Source organism: Lithobates pipiens, unplaced genomic scaffold (assembly GCF_037356315.1).
Source record: "Lithobates pipiens isolate NorthernLeopardFrog02 unplaced genomic scaffold, aLitPip1_a1.2 Scaffold_30, whole genome shotgun sequence".
NCBI lineage: Eukaryota > Metazoa > Chordata > Amphibia > Anura > Ranidae > Lithobates > Lithobates pipiens.
This window is the reverse complement of record NW_027507791.1, coordinates 58,730,553-58,755,592: the sequence shown is the minus strand read 5'-3', so window position 1 is coordinate 58,755,592 and position 25,040 is coordinate 58,730,553. Positions and strand designations below refer to the sequence as shown.

The following is a 25,040-nucleotide window of genomic DNA, read 5'->3' as shown; positions in this document are numbered from 1 at the left end:
TGCAGCCACCATTGCCAGGATTTCACTCACTATTGCCAGAAATGCAGCCACCATTGCCAGGATTTCACATACTATTGCCAGGAATGCAGCCACCATTAGCCAGGATTTCACTTACTATTGCCAGGAATGCAGCCACCATTGCCAGGATTTCACATACTATTGCCAGGAATGCAGCCACCATTGCCAGTATTTCACTCACTATTAGCCAGGAATGCAGCCACCATTGCCAGGATTTCACTTACTATTGCCAGGAATGCAGCCACCATTGCCAGGATTTCACATACTATTGCCAGGAATGCAGCCACCATTAGCCAGGATTTCACTTACTATTGCCAGGAATGCAGCCACCATTGCCAGGATTTCACATACTATTGCCAGGAATGCAGCCACCATTGCCAGTATTTCACTCACTATTAGCCAGGAATGCAGCCACCATTGCCAGGATTTCAATTAGTATTGCCAGAAATGCAGCCACCATTGCCAGGATTTCACTCACTATTAGCCAGGAATGTACTTACCATTGCCATCAGTGCAGCCTTGGAGGGGACATGGAGGGGGCTGGACGAGCGCCAAAGAACAGGAGAATCTCCTGTTTTCACAGCGGCCTCTTTAAGAGAAAGTCCCGCCTCCTTTGATGGACAGAACAGTCGTCCAATGGAGGAGATGGGACTTCCTATTACAGAGGCTGCAGTGTAAACAGGAAATGCTCCTGTGTGCACAGCGCTCGTACAGCCTCCTATCTCCAATGCAGCCAAACTATATATCTTTTGTGGCCCCGGCGCTGGGAGATCGTCGGGGGCCACAAAAGATATATATGTTTAGATTACCAGGCGGGCCGTTCAAAACCGGACGTGGCCCGCGGGCCGGACTTTGGACATGCCTGGACTACAGGCTGGTGGCCCAGAGTGGAGATATTCCCCCATTCTGACCTTAATAACAGCAGGACCTGCAGTTAGTGAGAGGTGCTGGGCTTTACATAGCTATATGATCCTTGTTAAGACTGGTGATCTTCCCTTCATATAGCTTTCTGTAGCAATTATCTTCCTCATCTTCCTCAGAGCGATGACTGCTTTTTTATTTATTATGCTGTGTACACACGACCAAACTTTTAGACGGACTAGGTCCGCCAGTGTTCCCGATGGACTTTCGGTGGACTTTCTGAATGAATGGACTTGGACACACACAATCACACCAAAGTCCGATGGATTTGAACGTGATGAGGTACGACCGAACTAAAATATGGAAGTTCATAGCCAGTAGCCAATAGCTGCCCTAGCGTCGGTTTTTGTCCGTCGGATTTCTTGGTCCGGCGAAGTTCTGGCGGGAAAATTTAAAACATGTTCTATTTCTAAAGTCCGCTGGATTTTTGGCAAGCAAAGGTCCGATGGAGCCCACACATGATCAAATTGTCTGATAGACTCGTTCCGTTGGATCTTTGCTGTCAAAAAGTCCGGTCGTGTGTACGCGGCATAAATCTTCCCTTACAGTCCCTTCCTTTTGTTAACATGTATGTAAAAAGTTGCATTAAAATAAACCAAGTTCCTTAATACAACACTCGTCTTTCACCATAGTTATCAATCATTGCCGCACACTGTAAAGCCTATAGAAAATCACTTCATCCATGACAAGGCCATTTTTTTCTGTTCGTCTCCCAATCTATGTTCCTAATCCTCCCTTGAGCTTAATATACTGTATATTAATGAACATCCTTAGAAAGCCATGACTGTAGATTTAGGGAAAAATAACAGGAATTCCATTTGCTCAACTGCGCTACCACCTACTGGTGAATTAAAGTTTTGCATTGTCCAGTATTTTGTCTTTAAGACTTGTTATTTAATTGATTTTATGGCTGTCTCCACTACATAAGTGAATAGAGGGGCATCATTCCAGGAACAGTCATTATTGGTTTTCTACCAATAAGCAATGTTTAGTTACTGTTCTTTACCTATTTTCACAGTTCTTCACAATCCTGTGTTCCATCTGGCTCTACCTACATTTTCCCCATTGGTGACCTGTTGACTTAGTAAAACCCATTTTTCGTAAAAAATGGATGAGGAAATCCAGTAACTACCAGTGATGTATAGTGTACTACAGTACAGATCAAACAATCCTCAACTGTACGGGTCAATCAAATTCTGTTTAGAAGCAGTCTTTTTTTCTTAACACAGAAATGACAAGTTTGTAAACTTTATAATTAACCGCTTCTACAGTACAGTACCCTAAAGAGTTATGTAATTTTTCTAGTTATGTGTTCTTGTTCCCCTTTCATTCTTTGGTAAATGAAATACAACATTCTGACTTAAGCCTCGCACACACGATTGGATTTTCCACAGACAAAACCTCTGACTTTTGTCCGAAGGGCGTTGGCCAGGAACTTGTCTTGCATACAAACGGCAAGGAATTGTTGGACAACAAACACGAACGTAGTGACGTACTATGTGGTTTTCCATCTCTTTAGCACAGGGATGCCCAACCTTTCGAAGAGTGAGGGCCACTTAAGTGATTTGGTAACTAGTCGCGGGCCACAATGAGTGGAACGGCGGATGATAGGTCTGTGTCCACTCTGCATATAGAGAGCAGACCTAGATACAACCCACTCAACTCTATGGGCCCTTTGAGGTAGGTGGTGCACCCGCGGATCAGTTTGAAAGCAGCCCAGTACCCACTGCAGAACAGATATGGCCATATTTGGTATCACTTCGCCTGTGACAGGAGCCAGCGCTATACAGGAAGCATTGGCTTATGCGGCTCTACTCCACAGCCGATTGCTTTCTCCATCGCCGGCTTCATCCACAACAGTGAGGCTCTAGGATGATGGATCGTGATCCAGGCTTGCCAAGCAGCCATCCCAGAGCAGGAGGTCACGGGCCAGATCAGAGGGCTCCACGCGGGCCACATGTGGCCCCTGGCCCACTGGTTGGGCACCCCTGCTTTAGCACCACCCTTTGGGCTCCTTCTGCTAATTTTGTGTTAGTAGAAGTTTGGTGAGTGTTGATTCACGCTTTTCATTTTGCGCTTTTCAGTTCGCACTTTTCAGTTCGCATTTTTCAGTTTGTTTCTGAACATCAACCAGCCATGTTGCAGAATCGGAGGAGATAACGTGTTATTTATTATTGGGCCTTGGAGTTATTGCTTTGACCCAAGTCCAGTCCAGGAACAGGAGGAGGAGTTATTGGACCAAAAATTGGTTGCTTTATTAATCGTGACTGTTATGATGATTCAGCAGCAGGATCAAATGGTTGAATAAACCCTATGAAAGCCATGTGTGCTAAAATCCACAATCCTCGTCGCCACTGTTATGTCCCTTTGACACAGGGCCTCTCAGGGTATTGCTAGCAATGCTACCAGTATCTGCACAGCAAGTTACACACAGGCTGGATGCACTTCTTAACCAGGGAAGGGTTTATTACTCACTCAGAAAGCGATGTACATTCTTACATGGAGGGGTCCTATACAACAGTGAACAATTATGTCACATTCCTTTGCTGCGGGAGCTCCAGGAGAATAATCCAGATGATTTTCGGAATTATCTCTGGATGACGGACCCCTGCTTTCACCAACTCTTGGCATTGTTGACCCCCTATATTGAGAAGCAGGATGCATGAGGCTTTTATTTTATTTTTTGGTTGAATAATGATTTGATTTGTTATATTTTCTATATTTTTGGATGAATAGAATGCACTTCTTGGTTAAGTTCTATTGGCAAATAGCGTGTCTAATTTTATTTATTTTCTTTTTTTATGCACAGTAAAAAAAATTGTGTAGAATAATACGTGGCTATGTGTTTTACTTCAAATGACAGTATGGAAGTAGGCAGTTACATTTTAAAAAATACAATGTAAAATTAACAAGGGACACCAACATAGCTGTATCTTTGAGCTTAAAAATTCCGGGATAATGGTGTTAACTTGCCCAAAAAAAAAAAAAACTTATAATATTATTCTTGATATCGCTAGAAAAAAAAGCCTTTAAAAATTTGTTTACCATAACTCCATCAGTATCACCAGCAAAGCAGCTTCATTATTATCCCATTAAAGAAGAAGACAATTGTGCGCTGCATTTCGCGATTTCATAATTTGCTGCGTCACAAATGTTAATTCTCCATTACGAGCACTAGTTTACAAGACCGACCGCTTCCGGCTTGTCCTTGCTTCCGAGCATGCGTGTTTGTACTTTGGACATGGATTTGTGTACACACGCTTGGAAAATCCGACAACAGACATTTGTCCACGGAAAATTTTAAAGCCTGCCACCCAACATTTGCCCGCGGAAAATCCGACAACAATTATCCGATGGAGCGTACAAACGGTCAGATTCTCCGCCAACACCTGTCATCACATAATTCCCATCAGAAAATCCGATTGTGTATATGAGGCTTTGGTTTCTTGGATACATATAAAGCCTTCCCCCACAGGTTTTACACCTCTAAGGTTTCACGTCTTGCTTCCAGGCCCTTTTCTTTGTTTAAGAAGATCATCACCTTATAATAGCTTTATGTGTCTTAGGCCAGTTTGGCCCTTTATACCCTTATTGTAGAAATACCGGGTTACCTAAAACACATGTTGATCTGCCACTTTTCCTCTTTATAGCTTTTATGTTCCTGTTTTATCTCCCAGCGTACACCTGCGTACGTGTGGGGGATTCAGGTGTGTTCATGTATGCAGAAACCTCCCATGGATGCCCGTGTGTTGCAGAAACCTCCCATGGTTGCCCGGATGTGCTACAGGCATTTGTCAGGTCCCAAAGATGAGGGCTCAGATATTAGAGCAGGGATATGCAATTAGCAGACCTCCAGCTGTTGCAGAACTACAAGTCCCATGAGGCATAGTAAGACTCTGACAGCCATAAGCATGACACCCAGAGGCAGTGCATAATGGGACTTGTAGTTTTACAACAGCTGGAGGTCCGCTAATTGCATATCCCTGTATTAGAGGATTTAAGTTACTCTTTAAAGCAGAACTCTGCGGCCCAGTGGTCTTGTGCAATGAACTGTTCCTGACTTCATCATGGCCATAGACTGGCTCTGGACGTGGAGATCTCAGGAACAGTATACTGATAGACGTGGGGGAACGCCATTGGGTTGGGCTTTAGCTATACCCCTAATCAGCTCTACTCATTGATGAGCAAACGGTTTTATAATATATGCACATATCACATTCATTTTTTTTTAACTGTATATTAATTAAACCATTCCTAATTTTTTTTTTAGCCTGTTCTCCAGGATCTTGGGGAAAAGACTGCTCCAGCAGCTGCAATTGCCAGCATGGAGGGCAGTGCAGTCCTGTAGATGGGTCATGTAACTGTTTGCCAGGATGGACTGGAAAGACTTGCTCTGAAGGTAAAAAAGCCCCTAAAGAATGTTTCACAAATTTTGGCCAGTCACGTACCGCCAGCAAAACAACCTGTTTAGTTATCAGGATTGTCTATACTATTTAATTACCGTGTGTCACTACCAACATTGTACTAGCTGTACTGGCTATGTAGGCTTGTCCATGGACAGTCATTATGGAGTACCTGTAACTTACTGGTGTGATTTTCATAATCTCCATCCTAGGATGACCAATGATTGATTCATCCTTTTAGACAGATTTTGTGGGATTATGGTGCTGCTTTCCCCCCACAAAAGGCTAGTATTCCATAAATGAAAGAAGTTCCAATGTAATGACTACCACTAGAGAGGAACCACTAGGCTATCTTTACCACTTGACCACCATAAGATGTATCCCCCTTCCTGACCAGACCATTTTGTTTGTGATACGGCACTGCGTTACTTTAACTGAAAATTGCATGTTCATGCGACGCTGTACCCACAAAAAAAGGTATGTCCTTTTTTTTCACCAATAGAGCTTTTTGGTGGTGTTTGATCACCTCTGCGTTTTTTATTTTTTGCGCTATAAGCAAAGAAAGACAATTTTGAAGAAAAACTAAATTTTTTACTTTCTGCTATAAAACATGTCAATGTAAAAATTGAGAAATCGAATTTCTTCATCAGTTCAGGCCAATATGTATTCTGCTACATATTTTTGGTAAAAACAATATCCCAATAAGTATATATCGATTGGTTTGCGCAAAGGTTATAGCGTCTACAAACTATGGGATATTTCTATTTATTTATTAATTTTTTACTAGTATGGCAGCAAACAGCAACTTATAGCAGGGCTGCAATATTGTGACAGACATTCTAAAATTAATTGACACTTTGGGAACCAGTGCCACTAATACGATGATTGGTGCTAAAAGATATTCACTGTCACTGTACTAGTGACAATGGCTGGGAAGGGGTTAACATCAGGGGCGATGAAAGGGTTAACCAGTTTTTTTCCTAAACTGTGGGAGGTGCTTTTTCTCGGGGAAGACATGGATCCTAGTCCCTGCTTTGCAGAGACACAGGATCAATGCCTTCCCTCCTGTCAGAACGACAGTCTGCCTTGTTTACATAGGCAGCTTGCAGTTCTGTCTCTGTTGTTGATGATCGGCGGGTGCGGTACCCGCTGATCAGCTCCCGCTTTGTGTAATCACATCGGGAGCGAGCCACTGCCGCCATTCATTCACACCCCCTATCCGGAAGTGCAGGATCAAGTATATATACGTGATCCTGCTCACAGCAACTGCTCTGTAGCAGTCAAACTGCTATAGGGTGGTCGGCAAGTGGTTATTAATGTTATGTTCATTAATACCTGCCGTGAGGACAAGTTAAAGCATATCAGCTTCAAAAAGTCAAAAAAAGATTAGTTGGTCAACCCATGTATATTGTCCATGGCCAAGTTTAGTGGTGACACAAGTAACAACATGGCTACGGGTCGTCTACAAAAAGTATAGCTGTTTCCATATTTGTCTTGCCCAAGACGACCCCAGTCCAAGTGCCCATAGGCATTCTTCAAAACCACACATATAAAATGCTAGAAATTGAAAGGTCAGCAAATCTGAAACAGATATTTCAGTTCAGGTAGGTGCTAAAAAGTCAACTACCCATGAGTCCTGATATCACCAGAGGTGAAACCCGTCACTAGAAAAGCTTACAATTGAATTTCCTTGTCACAATAATCTATTTACATGATCTAGGGCAGGGGTCTCCAAACTTTCTAAACAAAGGGCCAGTTTACTGTTCTTCAGACTTTAGGGGGGGCCGGACTATGGTCAGTCGGAATAGAAAACTTTCCAGGTATTAATTGAAGTGAACAGTGCCCATCTTTGACATTTAGGGGGAGAACTAGTGCCCCATTGGTACCAGTGGCATGAATTATGTTCCATATTTGGTGTCAGAAGGCAGAATAGTCTCTTACGTCAGTGGGATGAATAGTGCCCCAAGGGGAAGATAATGGCAGGCAAAGGGCCACATCTGGCCCCCGGGCCGCATTTTGGAGATCCCTGATCTAGGGCCACAACGATGACAAGCTACATAACCAGAGTTAGTTTTATGGGAGAAAACGGAAGCCTCGAGAAGAAACTAATTTAATGACATAAGAGCTTCATAGGATAATGTTCTTGGTGGTCATGAAACCAGAACCCAAGTGCAGCAAGCCTATACTGTTGACCTGTAATCCAATATGCTGTTCTAAACTTTATTTAAATGAAAGCATGTTTATTTGTAGTCCTATTTTGTTGGTGTTTTCTTATATTTTCAGCAAAAAAAATAAAAAATATACTAAACATACTGTATAATATTTCTTTAGCATGTTCACTGGGACTTTGGGGGAAGGACTGCGCTAACACCTGTTATTGCCAAAATGGAGGGCATTGTAATCCAATTGATGGAACTTGTGTCTGTTCTTCTGGATGGACTGGAAAAATGTGTTCTGAAGGTAAAACTGCTGCATGTCTGAAGTTTCCTTTATTCCCAAGTTTGTATCCGTATGTCCATTATTCATCCCTAATTAACAAAACTTATGAAGAAGACAGTTTTAAAGGCCCAACAAAAATATTATATTCTGGAAATTGTATGGGGTTAATATATGTACTGATAGTATTTTGTTTGTTAACACCTGACCATCACACCTACAGTATATGAGCGTGCTGGACATTCCATTCAAAAATCTAGGGCAATAGTACGGAGTGCCCCCCCCCCTTCATGCCATTATACGTTCCATTTAGCTATAACAGCCTCCACCCTCCTGGGAGGGCTTCACACAAGATTTTAGATTTTTATGTCTGTTTAGAATGTTTAGACCCCCTTAGGGCTAGTTTACACTTGCTTCAAAACATTGCTTCGGACACGCTTTGTTAAAGCTCTTTGAACGCCAGTCAAAGCACCTATCACTAAATAAAATGGTTAGCTTACAGTCCTTTTTACACCTGCTTTTTCTTGGTGCTTCCACAAGGCTTCGATGAGGCTTGGGTGGGGCTTTGGTTGAGCTTCGATTGGGCTTCGGTGAGGCTTTATGGGACTTCAAGGGAGCTTTGCCATAGACTTCTATGGAGGCTTTGAAGAGGCTTTGAAGCACCACTGAAGCTATATGGGGTATAATTTTTGAAGCGAAGCCGAAGCAAAGCAAAAGCCGGTGTAAACAGGACTGTAAGCTAACCATTTTATTTAGTGGCATGAGCTTTGATTAGCATTCAGAGAGCTTTAACAAAGTCTGTCCGAAGCCTCGTTGAAGCCGGAGTTTACAGTTGCTTCAAAACATGGCTTCAGACAGGCTTTGTTAAAGATCTCTGAATGCCAGTCATAGCCCCTGTCACTAAATAAAATGGTTAGCTTACAGTCCTGTTTACACCTTGCTTTTGCTTGGTGCATCGATGAGGCTTTGTGGGGCTTCGATGAGGCTTTGGTGGAGCTTCAAAGGGGCTTCGACAAGCCTTTGGTGGGGTTTTGGTGAGGCTTTGTGGGGCTTCAACGAGGCTTCATGGGGCTTTGATGAGGCTTCGGTGGGGCTGCAGTGGGGCTTCATGCAAGCTTTGCCGTAGACGTCTATGGAGGCTTTGAAGGCACTTTGGAGCACCACTAAAGCTATATGGGGCATAATTTTTGAAGCAAAGCCAAAGCAAAGCAAAAGCAGATGTAAACAGGACCATAAGCTAACCATTTTATTAAGTGACAAGGGCTTTGACTAGCGTTCAGAGAGCTTTAACAAAGCCTGTGTGAAGCCTTGTTTTGAAGCAAGTTTAAACTAGTCGTTAATGTGTGTTTGAAGCCGAAGCAAGTGTAAATGAGCTCTAAAGTAGAACTATAGGCAAAACTTTTTTTCATTTTGGATAGAATAAGGGAGGGTTATATCCCCTGTCAGTTTATTTTTTGCCATCTGTGTCCCATTGGGAAGATTTTTCTTCACTTCCTGTCTTATAGCCAAAGCAGGAGAGGAAATCCCTGCAAATTATGGAAATCCCTTGGGGGCCCCCTGGTCACCAGAACTAGTGTGCCCATTGGAAGATGTCGCCTCTATTACTTTTCTGGGGACAACCCAAAATTTGGGATTTTCTTTCACTTTCAATGATAATGGTAACCAAGACAAATAGAGGATTAATCTCCCTAATGGAGGCACAGACAGCAATAAAACCCAACAGGTGTTCTAATCTCTCTTCACTCTTTCCAAATTAAAAAAAAATAATACTTTTAAGTTTCTCCACACCAAACTCATCAACTCGTGTCTTTATGCAGCTGGTTTTGTGGCACAGTCATACTGGAAGAGAAACGGACCTTCGCCAAATTGTTGCCACAAGGTTGCCTAAATTGTCTTTGTATGCTGTAGTGATAATGATAGTACCCTTCACTGGAAACATCTGAACTCAATATTTTGTAGGGGTGTTTATATACTTCTTGTTATACACACTAAGTACATAGGGCCCCTTAAAGGGATTGTAAAGTAAAAAAAAAAAAAAAAAATAACAAATATGTAATACTTACCTCCACTGTGCAGCTCGTTTTGCACAGAGTGGCCCCGAACCTGCTCTTCTTGGGTTCCTCGGCGGCTGTCTCTGCTTCCTCCTGCAGGTACTTCTCACGTTCATGTGAGCTCCCTCGCATGGTGAAAAGCACCTGCGGGCACGCTCCCGTGATACAGCTGGCGGCTATAGCCGGGGACAGCTAGGTATGTAATCAGGGCACTGATCATCAGTGCTCTGATTACAATTAAGTGCCCACCAGTACCAGCAACGATTGTCTACCACTGCCAACATGTGCCCACAATTGCCACCAACCTGTGCCCACAAGTGCCAGCAATCAATGCCCACAAAGGCCAGCAATCAGTGGCCGTTAGTGATGCCAGTCAGTGCTGCCCATCAATGCCCATCTATGCCACCCATCAATGCCCATTAGTGCACACCTGTGCCACCCATCAGTGCTGCCATATCTGTGCCCACCAGTGCTGCCTATCTGTGCCCACAGGTGTTGCCTATCTGTGCCAACCAGTGCCACCCATCAGTGCTACCTATCAGTGCTCATCAGTGTCACATATCAGTGCCACCTATCAGTGCCCATCAGTGCTGCATATTCATGCCTCCTCATCAGTGACACCTAATCAGTACCCATAAGTGTCAACTCATCAGTGCCCATCAGTGCAGCCTATCAGTGCCCATCAGAAAATTACTTATTTACAAAATTTACTGATAGAAATTAAGAAAAACTTTTTTTTTTTCAAAATTTTTGGTCTTTTTTTTTTTTTTTTTTTTTAAATAAAAAACCCAGGAGTAATTAAATACCACCAAAAGAAAGCTGTATTTGTGTGAAGAAAATGATAACAATTTCACATGGTTACAGTGTAGCATGACCGCGCAATTGTCATTCAAAGTGTGACAGCACTGAAGGCTGAAAAATGGCCTGGGCAGGAAGGGGGGTGTAAGTGCCCGGTATTGAGGTGGTTAAAGAAAGTTAGATGAGTGCAATGAGAGCTGACAAAATGTTATACCATACATTGTGTCCTATTTTGCTTAGTCTGTCCCCTGGGATCATACGGAGAAAATTGTGTGAACAAATGCAGATGCCAAAATGGAGCAGAATGTGATCACATGAATGGGAAGTGTTCCTGCCTGCCTGGATATATTGGTCCTTTCTGTGATATTAGTAAGTATATTTAAAACAATTGGTTACATCTAGATCAATAAATGGAAAATAAATCATTTTAGTGGCTGCATATTTTGCATACCTCCCAATGTTTTGAGATGGGAATGAGGGACATCTATTAGCAAAAGTAGACAGGCAAAGGACACACCCCCTGCCACGCCCCCTTAAAGGAGAATTATAACAAAAAATGATTGGTTAAACCCACAAGTGCTTTTTTTTTTTAATCACTACTATTCCTTTATACTTGGTTTTGAAATGTATAAATGCAGCTATTTAGAAATTGGATAGAGAAAATTGAGTACTGTCCGTGATACTTTTTTTATTTGCACTAACATACAATAAAAATAAAAAAAGTATCACGGACAGTACTCAATTTTCTGTCACAATTGCTCTAATACAGCTACAATCACATCAAGTAGAAAATGGATGAAAGGTTTAGCACTGGGAAGCACTTCTTGAAATATAAAAAAGTGCATTTTATATAAAACTATATAGATCAGACCAAAATGAGGGACAAATGAGTAGGAATGAGGGACAGAGGGACTTTGTTCCAAATCAGGGACAGTCCCTCAAAACCAGGGACAGTTGGGAGCTATGCATTTTGTATTATCATTATTGTTATTCTTGCTTTAAAGTCATCCTTCATGGGATTGTATGGAGCTAGCATACAAAGCAGAGTGGTTATCCCAGCAAAAGGAATACAGGTAGGATAATTTAAGCCGGCCATAAATGGTTCAAATGCTGGCCGGTTCAGCAGGGACTGGCCTAGATTTGATCCATCTATAGGCAGGCTGATTCCTATCCATCAATCGACTTGGGTACAACCAGCTTGTGAGATTTTTAGCCACTAGCAATAATCATTGTGTTCTACTGGGCTGGGACGGCTTTCTGCCCCCCCACCTTCTACGGGGAGAATACCACCATGATTGCCTGAAAGAAAATCGCATAGTCTATGGCCTGCTTTAGTCTCCGTTGTCTTATATCAACCTGACCAGGCTGATATGCTGACTCTCAGACAAGGATATAGCCTCTCAGTAAACACTTATCCCACTGTCTGCACCACGGACATCTTGAAGCCGGCACTGAATACATTTTGGGCTTAAGGAATACTTTGAAGGAATTTTGCAAGAAAAATAAAAGATTTGAGGAATGACTATGTGGTGGTTGCAAACCTAAGTTAGGCCAGCCATAGAATTTCACTCAATTCCCCAATCAACACAGACAGTGTATTTCCCTCCAAGCCATTGTATTCTCCCAGCAGGGATGGGGGGCTTTCTCCACCTCCATCCCCCCTTCCTGGAAGAAAACAGTGATTATTGCTAGTGACTATAGAAGGGAAATCTCCCAAAGTGATGGTAATTCCCCTTTTAGATAGTTGCCTACAAAACAGGTGTCTCCACTGGAAGATTTCTTGTTCAGGGTCAACTCTAAATGTTAGAATTTCCCATGAAGTTCTTTCTCATTGATGATGGTTACCAGTACAAAAAAGAAGTGTAAGCCCTTGTACACACGGTCGGAGATTCCGACAACCAAATCCATCGGAGTTATTCTGACGGATTAATTCCGGAAGAGGTCCGGAAGTGATGTTGCATACACACGGACTAAGTTGTCGGAAAATCAGATTGTACATAACGTGATGACGTTATTTCATTACAACAGGACTACGTTCAGGCTAGTAGCCAATAGCTTTGGTCTAGGAATTTGATCTGAGCATGCGTGGCACTTTGTCCATCGGAGTAGGCTACACATGATCGGAGTATGTCTGATCGGAGCATTTTGTCGGAAAATATTTCTGGCAAGTTGGAAAAGTTAGTCCAACGGATATTCCAACGGAAACAGTCCGATGCAAACCACACACAGTCGGAATATCCGACAAAACGCTCCAATAGGAAACATTCCGACGGAATCTCCGACCGTGTGTACAAGGGCTTACTCTTCCCAATAGGGACACAGACAGTAATAAAAACTTGACTGAGGGTCTAATCCAGGGTTTCTCAACTAGGGTTCAGCCAGTGGTTGCTAGGGGTTCCTTGAGCAAGGAGCAATTTCTGCCTCTCAGATAAGTTCCCACTGACACCATTGATCTTTTTAGCTATCTGTAAGGGGGTAATACTTTCCAATGACCACAAGTGTAAGGAGAATTCTTCTCACTGACCATCACACTAATGTATCATGAGTTGTAGATATAGTCATTTTTAGCAGAGGTTTACCTGAGATGGGAAAGTTATTTTAAGGGTTCCTCTACAGTGAAAAGGTTGAGAAAGGCTGGAGTAACCCTTCCAAAACAGTAAAAAAAAAAAGATACACTTAAAACTGGTTGTATATACTGTATGTCTAAAGCCCTGTACACACTATCAGATTGTCTGCTGAGTTTTTCCTTCAGATTTACCAAAACCATATAATATGAGGTCAAACCTTAGGAGTTTCAATGTGTATGCAATCAGGCAGGCCCTTCTACTACATGGTTTTGGTAAATCTGAAGGAAAAACTCAGCAGACAATCTGATAGTGTGTATGGGGCTTTAACTTTATGAAGACATTTGAAGTAAATCTCGCTTCGGTCAAAAGATACAATGGGATTTAGACCACAGTGTTTCTCTAAAATTCCAAAGAACTGCCCTAAACAATCCACTCTATTGATCAACTATTTATGCCCAGTACAGATATATTATAAAATGTTCATGTTTTAAACTGGGTGCAAAGTCTTCAGATAATTTAGTTTAGTCAGCTACCAACATACTATATATTTTTTTTCATTTAGAGTGCCCTCCTAAAACCTATGGCCTGAAATGCCACCAGCCCTGCGACTGTCTCTATAATGCCACCTGCGACCATGTGACGGGTCACTGCCGGTGTGAAGCAGGCTGGTCAGGTACACGCTGTGAGAAAGGTAAGGAAAGAACTGCTTTTTGTTTCTTTTTTATGACAGTACAAAAAGTGCAGTAATGTATAGCAGGCAAAGTTTTACATTTATTGGCTTCGAAAAGTCAGACAGTAAAATTTGAAGGACTTATGTGAGGACAGGGCTAGCCGTAAGAACATGACATGTCTTCTTGGGTTTGTGTAACAAATAGCACTTACATCAATGCACTTGCTTTGCCAAAGTTAAACTTTGGGTAGTAAGAAATTTGTACACACCCATCACAATCCCATACAGTAATGCAAGATTTACATATGGCAAGCTTAAGGATTGCTTCAAGAGGCAGGTGTCCTTGAGGATTATAAATTGTGGCCTTCCAGAAGGGGTACCGTGCTGGCAGAACAGTATACAGGATGTGCCAATTTAGATAGCAAGCTGGCTAGTAAAGGTCCTTCTCCAAACTACAGGTAGTCTTAATGGCTCAGCCATCCCAACTGCTCTGGAAACTTTCCGGTTGCTTAGCCTATAATCTTTCCCTAACTAGCAGGAGCCCGTCCCTGTCTATGTGCTCCCCACACTGTTGCCATGCCAAAATGACCCAGCGGGATGCTATATATATATATATATATATATATATATATATATATATATATATATACTGTATACAGCCTTGCTATATCCAGAATGGCTGCCCACAGCTCAGGAGAGCTCTGTGTCAAATCAGATGCAGACTCCACCAAGACGGCCCCTGGCACCCCAGTGCAGGGAACCTTGCAATGTTCCCCCAATGTTCCCCTAATGGCAGACTTAAGCAGCCATAATGCAATCACAGTGTTTACTTTTAGCAGCTAACCAGAAAGTGAGTGATCAACCTTCAGATCGCCATCTCACTACCTTTGCTGTCACCAATGTAAACATCCCTTGTGACAATAATAGGCAGTGATAGGTACTCTTTATGGAGAGATCTTGGGTCTATAAGATCCCAAATCCCTCCTTTGCACTTAAAAGCATTCAAAACGACAAGTTTGGCAGTTTTGAAAGCTGGCATTTTTTAAAAATCCGTCACCTTTAAGTCTTCTGTAAACCAGAAGTGACATGACATCTATTTCGGGTTACTAGATCCGAGACCCGATCAAAGCCGATTCTGGCTTCCTTCATGCCAGCCAACTAATGTGGGAGGACCGAGAGACCATATATATATATATATATATATACAGTATATATATATATATATATATATATATATATATATATATATATATATATATATATATAATATAGCGGTACCCCCATGGGGGCTGCTGATTTTGTTCTTTTACCTTTTGCCAGCCTGCTCCAGTTCCAATCCTCCCATGCAATTCCATGACACAGCACTTCACACTCTGAACTTTTCAGGTTGCTTTATTTGGGAATACATTTATAGGGCTGTCCAATGAAGCATATGAGATGCCCTGTTAAACCCCAACTTGGAATTGAAAGGGGATATTAAACCATAGCCGTAGCTTTGTTAATTAGATTCCCTTCCAGCGATCCTTCTCTGGTTCCATTTCTCTCTCTAACGTACTCTCACTATGGACAGATGAGCATTACTCTGAATAAAGCTGTGGAAGTTGAAACTCAAAGTCCTAGGCCTCACCGCCTATTTCCGTGACTTGCAGTGTCCAACCTCCTTCACTAGCCCCGAGAAATGCTTGATACTGTGGTCCTTGGATACACAGCATAAAGTTTCTGAATAGATCCACTGGGTTTGCACTCTCCCAACAACAGTCCACGCTCTACTCACAGAAGGTTGTTTCCCAGTCTTCTTCCTCCTCTTAGTTCCTACAGTCCGGTACATCCCCGCCTGGGACGTCCGGTATTCCTCCAGCGCTACATGATGACTCCTCTCCAGGGGCCCGACTTTGGCCTCCCTAGAGTCACCTCCGGCTATCTGGCTCCGGGTTCTCTGAACTCCCAGGCCTCAGCCTGAACCCGAACTCCAACCTTGAACTCCCCCCCCCCTTTTATGAGAGACCTCCTTCTGTGACCACTCAAATTAACCATTGGTCAGTTCTCCCACATGGGGTTTCCTGCCACTCAGGTCTCAGCCCATCCTCTTTGTTCAGCATACCTACCGTCCAGCAGAGGAGGCATCCCAGCATCCCAGAGCCCAAGTGTAGGCGGCCACAACCCCCCCCCCCCCCCCCCCCCTTTCATGACACTGCCAACACTGAATCCACAACCAGGCCCAGCAAAAAGATATGGCCCTGGCCAAATTTACCTGTCTCTACACCCTACGCTATCAAAAGCACCACTAAGTACCTACCTAAAAGTAGAGGGCGCTGCATATCTATATCTATATATATATATACATACATATATATATATATATATATATATATATATATATATATATATATATATATACATATATATGTTTTTCCAGCAGTATTTCAGCTAAGTGTTTTATGTACACAGCTCCCGCCATGGATGTCACGATAGTGCCGAAGACTTCAATACCTACGGACTCCATTGGACCCATGATCGGCATCATTGCCTTAGTAATCTTGGTTGTGGCGCTGATCGCGTTCTTCCTAGCATACAGACATTGGCAAAAAGACAAGGAGAGCCGTAACTTAGCTGTGACGTATACATCCAACAGGCCGGCCAGTGGTGAATACGAAGTACCAGGTAATACGACGTGTACAGATCTATTAAAGTTTTAATTGTTTTTACATTTTTCTATTTAAAGGTGGACCCCAGACCCATCTGTGCAAGAAATTGGGACAAATAAGACACTTCTTAATCTAGGTTGCAATTATTTTTACACAATGGGAAAATTTTGAAAATGGCAAAAGAAACAATTGGCTATGACCTCTTTTTTTGCATTAAGATTTCAGATTTGGTTATTATGTGTCAGACTTTTAGATTTATTTCATATTTTGGCAGCTTTCCAAAACTAGACCTCGAGAAACTAGATGTTGCTATATTTTTACTCTATAAAAGTGCATCTAGTGACTCAACAGTTAGCACTCCTGCCTTACAAAATTCCCTGTCAGGACACTGTAAACATGAGGTTTGCATGTTCTCCCTGTGCTTGCTTGGGAAGGGGGAGGTGTCGAACCACTGCAGAGAGACCACTGCTTCCCATCCACTGCAGAGAGACCACTGCTTCCCATCATAGAGCAAGGGTCCTTTTCCGCTGCATGGGGGAAGACTTTTCAATTGTGGCCGCTTAAAACTGAATGACAAGACTTTACACACCTTTTGTTTTGTTGCATTTGAAATGTGTTAGCTAATACTGTATACATTGGAGGATTAATTTGGGCTTTAAAGGAAATCACCACTTATATTTGGCGTCTTGCATGGTTTACAGATGTTAAATATAGGTGTAATATACATAGCTAGTACTTGTAAATGTATATGAGTAATATTATATCTTTCCTACATGTACTGTGCATAGTTGGTTTCTATGTCATGGTTATCTTCTAGTCAGCTGACTTTCTTTCATGTTATTACTGTTAGCCCATAATCAGCTTCTCCCCCTACCTAGTGCCCCCATAGCACGCCGTGTGCTATGGGGGCACTCGTGCAGGTCTGATCATGAGCCGCACTCTGTATGTCTACTGACACACAGAGCTCAGCTTAGCCCTGCCCCCCCACTGTCAATGGCTCCTGCTGCGGCCTCTCTGTGCAGTGAGGAGAGAGAAAAAGTGGCTGCTCTTGTGCACAGCACTGGATCCAGATTGGGCTCAGATAAGTACAGTTGGTATGGGGGGGGGGGGGGCTGGGGTAGTGAGCTGTGGTCTCCAAACTTTGTCCCATAACCTGGATGCGCCCTTTGCTTGCTTTTATCTGGCCCTTGGGGAACTATTTCATTCATTGACACCAATGAAGGGCACAATTCCTCCCAATGACATCACTTGGGGAATAATTTCTAACAATAACATCAATGATGGAGCACAGTTCCTCCCAATGACACCAATGATAGGGCGTAATTCCACCTAATGACACCACTGATGAGGGATTTTTTTACTCCCACTGAAGCTGGGACATTGTGTACTATTGGTGGCCACAGTCCGGCCCCCCTAGGACAGTAAACTGACCCTTGGTTTAGAAAGTTTGAGAGCCCTACATTAAGGTGAAAAAAACTTTTGCCTTTAGAACCATGTTAAAGAGGAAGTAAACCCTGATGGGTTTACTTCCTCTTTGATTCCCTGCAAAGGTAAAGCATAATGGACTACTGTGCATCGCATACTACCCCATTATGTGTCACTTACCTGACACAGGAGCCAGCGAAGTCACCACTGTCCTCTGTAGTTCGGAGCGTCCACCTTCTTGGTGGGTCTCGCTGCTGTGATTCGCCGGAGCACGCGGGAGCCGACACTCGCGGCATATCGCCGCGATCTGCGGCTTGCCCAGTGCGCCTGCGCGCCGCTGTCTATGGTGCATGTGCCGTAGATAGCGGTGGCTGTCTTCAGGTAAATATCTCCTAAACCGTATAGGTTTAGGAGATATTTCTTGGACCTACAGGTAAGCCTTAATCTAGACTTACCTGTAGGTCAAAGTGGTTTGTAAGGGTTTACAACCACTTTAAGTGCAAACCTTGTATATTCTCTGTCCCTGAATTTATTACACAGACAATAAATGCCCCTAAGTTATAATGCAAAGAAAAAAGGCCAAAACTCCAAAATGCCAAAGAATATTACAAGGCTTGTTGACCATAATTCTCCTAATTTCTGGAAATAAAATAAAAGTTATTCGGTTTATCACTCTTAAAAAAAAAAAAAATTCTTTCAAAAATACACCTCCATCATATGGCCAAAGATTTGTGGAAACCTTACCATCATAACTACTATATAAGCAATAATATGTGGAAATGATTGCTTTCAGGTGTTTCCAATGAAGGGTGCTGTTAATGCCATGGCATATAAAGACATTTTAGATAATTGTGTATTTCTGACTTCTTAGTTTTGGAAAGGTCCTTTTCTATTCCAGTAAGTGCACAACTGCAGATCCATAATGACATGGTTTGACAAGCGTGAAGGAACCTGAGCGTCCTGCACGTCAACCCTTTTTAACGCTTATGAATTGAATTGAAACACCAATTTACGAAACAGGTCTTTCCATCCAACATGAGCACCTTACATCACAAATGCTCTTTTTGCTGAATAGGTCCAAATTCCTACAAACACAGCCCAAAATCTTATTAAAAGCCTTCCCAGAAGAGTTTGATGTGATTATGAGCGGGACGTTCCATATAAATGTCCATAGTTTTGGAGTGGGATGTCCAACAAGCTCATATAAATGTAATGACCAGGTTTCCATAATCCATTGGCCATGTTGTGTAAGTGGATATTGACCTTTAATCCATCCTAGATGATATATTTTCATTCCATTAAATATTTTAATAATGTTGTTAAATGAATAGTCAATATATTTGTTGGGCAACCAGTTAATAATAATTCAGTAAAAATTGATGTTTATAGCAGTAAAATTCACTGTTACAAGCAATAATAGTGTGCGTTGTTACTATGGTAAAACTGTGTTGCTCTGGTCGCAGTAAGCAAAAAAGAATCGTAAAAAAAGAAGAAATAAAAAAAAAGAAAAAAATATGTAATAAAAAGAACTTGAAAAAATTATAAATTTTATCAGTCAGTGTCCCAGATCACTACCACACCAGATATATGATGACGCTGTACTGTACTGTACTGTACTGGTGACAGTATGTAAGAAAAAAAATGACAACTTCAAAACACTTGCAATGCCTCCTACTAAATACATTGGACTGTGTGTTTTCCAAAAAGGGGTAATTTGGGGGATATTTGTACTGTCCTGGCATTTTTGGGCCTTGAGAAATTAGTTGTCTGTCAGTGCAGTGGGATTGATCAATTTTCCGATACTGTACTGTATTTTGTTGGCGCAAAATTTGAGAACCTGCTCTCAAACATTTGTGGGTGGAAATTCCGACAGCAAATGTTCGATGAAGCATACACATGGTCGGACTTTGCGATAACAAGCTCACATCAAACATTTCCCACCAGAAAATCTGACCGTATGTACGTGGCATAAGGACATCACAGAGGACAAGGGGGCACTCTTTACATCTAGAGGCAAAAAGATTTCATCTCCAAATACGGAAAGGTTTTTTCACAGTAAGAGCTGCGAAAATGTGGAATAGACTTCCTCCAGAGGTGGTTCTGGCCAGCTCAGTAGATTGCTTCAAAAAAGCCCTGGACTCTTTCTTAAATGTACATACTATAACTGGGTACTAACCTTTAATATATCTGTGGGCGAAGGATTGTGTATATGGGATTGTATTTTTTATTTTTTTTGGTTGAACTAGATGGACTTGTGTCTTTTTTCAACCTAACTATGTTACTATGTAAGCTCCTTCAATCAGGGGCTGATATGATTGTACAATATGTAAATTCAACATTTATATGTAGTGACCACAATGTAAGTGTCTTTTTTTTTTTTTGCAGATGTACCACCCAGCCACATGCATTACTACTCAAACCCCAGCTACCATACACTTTCTCAGTGCGGCCCCACCCTTCCACCTATACCCAGCAGCCATGACAGGCCCGGTTCTAAAAAGGTAAAGTCGCATTGTTCAGAGTATAAGAAATCAGATCTAACAAATAAAGTAGCGCAGGGATTTGTAGCCTTGACCTTTCCAGTAGTTTTCTGCCTGAACCCAAAATATATCTTTATTGCACTGCTGTTTTTTCAAGGATCTCTCTACAGCAGTGGTCTTTAAACTGTGGCTGTGGACCATATGTAGTCCTTTGCTTGCCTTTGGGGTACCATTTCTTCCACAAACACCAATCATGGGGTACCATTCTTCCCACAGACACCAATGATGGGGTACCATTCTTCCCACAGACACCAATGATGGGGTACCATTCTTCCCACAGACACCAATGATGGGGCACCATTCCTTCCACAGATACCAATAGTGGGATACCATTCCTCCCACAGACACCAATAATGGGGTACCATTCCTCCCACAGACACCAATAGTGGGATATCATTCCTCCCACAGACACCAATGATGGGGCACCATTCCTTCCACAGACACCAATGATGGGGTACCATTCTTCCCACAGACAACAATGATGGGGTACCATTCCTCCCACAGACACCAATAGTGGGATACCATTCCTCTCACAGACACCAATGATGGGGCACCATTCCTCCCACAGACACCAATAGTGGGATATCATTCCTCCCACAGACACCAATAGTGGGATATCATTCCTCCAACAGATACCAATGATGGGGCACCATTCCTTCCACAGACACCAATGATGGGGTACCATTCCTCCCACAGATACCAATGATGGGGCACCATTTCTTCTGTAGACACAAACGATGGAGCAACATTCCTACCTTGAATGGCAACAATGGGGCACCATTTCTTCCACTGACACCAACAATAGAGCACTATTCCTTCCACTAAAACCAATGATGGGGCATTGTTTGTTCTCACTGACACCACAGCGTTTTCTAATCTCACTGGCCATAGTCTGACCCCTCTAAAGCTTCAAAGGCAGTAAACTGGCCCTTTGTTCAGAAAGTTTAAAGACCCCTGCTCTACAGAAATACTTCTCCAGCCATCAGAGAGTAGCCTACCTATGGGAAAACCATAAATGATTGATTATAGAATTCTGATAAAAAAATGTACTGTAAACACCATTGGATGTGCAAATGTGCCATAGAATATCAGATTTGAGTGTACTATATTCAATCGAAGAAATGGATCTAATGGTTGCCACCAGGTTTCTACAGTTCTTTTAAAAATGAGTCCAAAAATATACCATATTAGTTTAGCACTGCGTGGGTATAACTGCGTCTCTTTGTTCAGATGAACTGCAATCCTCATTACTCCAATGCCATGAATGCTGAGAGGGAACGAATGAGTGGCTACGGTCCAGATTACAACGCTACGCTGCCAGCTGACTGGAAACATCAGGGGGCACCTATGAATCACAAAGGTATGTCGGGGTAGAGTACACGACCACATACATATTGAATACTTGGGTTTCGCATTCCATTTCTTAAAAAGTATCTAAACCCAAAACAAAAAATGTAATATATTGCAGCTTACCCGTCTTGGCTGCATAAAGATGGCCATTCACTGGTAGAATTTCATTAAAAAAATATATATATTTTCAAAGCATTTGGTTGATTTTCTAATGGTTAAAGCCTAAGTTTAGTCAAAACATTAAAAAAATAATCAGCACAAGGGACAGTACTTACAATCAATGCCAAGTGTCTCTTTTGCTGGTAGCTGCAGATTTAGTTGAAATTATCAGTCTCCTGATTCCCTCTACCCTCGTCACTATAATTTTCCAGTGCAGCAGGGGTTAACACGAGCCAAGTGACCTGTCATATATACTTGTCAGGAGTTCTGACAATCCCTACACTTTCTGCTCCCCTCCTCTATTCATAGAAGCCATGAATGAAAAAGGAGCTATGCATGGGGGAGGGGGGCATTTCATTAAAAAGGAACTGCAGTCTGCTCACATAATTTGTAATAAAAATATCTTTGCCATTCTGAAGCTTCCCTCCAACCACTTTGCATATTATTTGATATCTACTGTGATTCTATAGTTGCCAAATATGCTGCAAAAATATCCCTCCACTGAGTCTGGCTGCAACCATTTTAACTGTGGGCAGCTGAAGTTGCTGCCTGTTCACTTCCTGGATTTACACAGACACACAGAGGCACGCCTGCCGCTCTGCAGCTCTCATTGACCCTCTTATGACTCACCCTCTCCCTTCCTGGCAAACTCATGAGAGGGAGAGAGCTGTGCAGGAAGTGGGTTGTATAGGGTATTGTCTGGCAGAAAAAAAAATGTTTTACTATCCAAAGTTAAAACAACAAGGGCAGAAGATTTAATAGATGGACTCATTGTCCGCTTTAATTTGCCCATCCTCTATTAATAGAGTGATTCTCATTCATGGAAGGTATAGTAAGTAGGAGGGGACGCAAAGGGCAGTCATAGTCGCCACTCTTGGCGAGTACTTATGGAAGGTCCCTCAGCTCCTATTAATCCCCACAGCAAAAAAAATATTACCATTGCAGGGGTGGGGGGAATCAAGGACCGAAGATTTCAACTAAATCCAGAGCCAGCTGTACAAGGGACCATAGGCGTGCGCACAGGATTTGCCAGGTGTGCCTGGGCACACCCTAATCACCCTGTGCTGTGCAGATACCCCCTGCTGCTTTGCTGCAAAGAAAGGGACTGGGGATTCTCTGTCCTCAGTTCCTTTCTCTCTCTCAAAAGTGAGACATCAGGGTTCTGTTTAGACCCTTGATATTTCACCAAAGCCCCCCCAATGGGCTCCTTCTAAATTGTAAAAAAAAATAATAATAAAAAAGTTTTTATTAAAAATATATATTTTTTAAATAATAAAAAAATTTAATTGTAAAAATAAACTGCTGAAACCAATCTACAATCTCTGCTCTACTCTACTGGCATTGTCCATTGCCCTACTGCTATACCTACTACTGTGTACTGTGTGTGTGTGTGTGTATGTGTGTGTATATGTGTATATATATATATATATATATATATATATATATATATATATATATATATATTATATGTGTATATGTGTATATATATATATATATATATGTATATATATACAGTGGTGTGAAAAAGTGTTTGCCCCCTTCCTCATTTCCTGTTCCTTTGCATGTTTGTCACACTTAAGTGTTTCAAAACATCAAACCAATTTAAACAATAGTCAAGGACAACACAAGTAAACACAAAATGCAATTTGTAAATGAAGGTGTTTATTATTAAAGGTGAAAAAAAATCCAAACCATCATGGCCCTGTGTGAAAAAGTGATTGCCCCCTAAACCTAATAACTGGTTGGGCCACCCTTAGCAGCAACAACTGCAACCAAGCATTTGCGATAACGTGCAATGAGGCTTTTACAGCGTCCTGGAGGAATTTTGGCCCACTCATCTTTGCAGAATTGTCCTAATTCAGTTACATTAGAGGGTTTTCGAGCATGAACGGCCTTTTTAAGGTCATACCACAACATCTCAATAGGATTCAGGTCAGGACTTTGGCTAGGCCACTCCAAAGTCTTCATTTTGTTTTTCTTCAGCCATTCGGTGGTGGACTTGCTGGTGTGTTTAGGATCATTGTCCTGCTGCAGAACCCAAGTTCGTTTCAGCTTGAGTACACGAACAGATGGTCGGACATTCTCCTTCAGGATCTCTTGGTAGACAGCAGAATTCATAGTTTCTTTTATCACGGCAAGTCTTCCAGGTCCTGAAGCAGCAAAACAGCCCCAGACCATCACACTACCACCACCATATTTTACTGTTGGTATAATGTTCTTTTTATGAAATGCAGTGTTCCTTCTACACCAGATATACTTGGACACACACCTTCCAAAGAGTTCCACTTTTGTCTCATCGGTCCACAGAATGTTGTCCCAAAAGTCTTGGGGATCATCAAGATGTGTTGTGGAGAAATTGAGACGAGCTTTGATGTTCTTTTTGCTCAGCAGTGGTTTTCTCCTTGGAACTCTGCCATGCAGGCCATTTTTGCCCAGTCTTTTCCTGATGGTGGAGGCATGAACGCTGACCTTAACTGAGGCAAGTGAGGCCTGCAGTTCCTTGGACGTTGTTGTGGGGTCTTTTGTGACCTCTTGGATGAGTCGTCGCTGCGCTCTTGGGGTAATTTTGGGCGGCCGGCCACTCCTGGGAAGGTTCACCACTGTTCCATGTCTTCGCCATTTGTGGATAATGGCTCTCACTGTGGTTTGCTGGATTCCCAAAGCTTTGGAAATGGCTTTATAACCCTTTCCAGACTGATAGATCTCAATTACTTTCTTTCTCAATTGTTCCTGAATTTCTTTGGGTCTCGGCATGATGTGTAGCTTTTAAGGATCTTCTGGTGGACCTTACTGTGTCAAGCAGCTCCTAATTAAGTGATGCCTTGATTGTGAACAGGTATGGCAATAATCAGGCCTGGGTGTGGCTATAGAAATTGAACTCAGGTGTGGACAACCACAGTTATTGTATGTTTTAACAAGGGGGGCAATCACTTTTTCACACAGGGCCATGATGGTTTGGATTTTTTTTCACCTTTAATAATAAACACCTTCATTTACAAATTGCATTTTGTGTTTACTTGTGTTGTCCTTGACTATTGTTTAAATTGGTTTGATGTT

General features: G+C 42.2%; 1 protein-coding gene across 2 annotated transcripts in view; it reads left to right on the top strand.

The window, feature by feature from the left end:
• Positions 1-25,040, top strand: part of LOC143942888 (uncharacterized) — a 199,022-nt gene that overhangs the window by 162,568 nt on the left and 11,414 nt on the right. For both annotated transcript variants that reach the window (XM_077464294.1, XM_077464293.1), the window contains exons 16-22: positions 5,210-5,338; positions 7,674-7,802; positions 10,868-10,996; positions 13,757-13,885; positions 16,313-16,525; positions 20,320-20,435; positions 21,705-21,834. In XM_077464294.1, the coding sequence (XP_077320420.1) occupies positions 5,210-5,338; positions 7,674-7,802; positions 10,868-10,996; positions 13,757-13,885; positions 16,313-16,525; positions 20,320-20,435; positions 21,705-21,834 (975 nt within the window). The remainder of the gene's footprint in view (positions 1-5,209; positions 5,339-7,673; positions 7,803-10,867; positions 10,997-13,756; positions 13,886-16,312; positions 16,526-20,319; positions 20,436-21,704; positions 21,835-25,040) is intronic.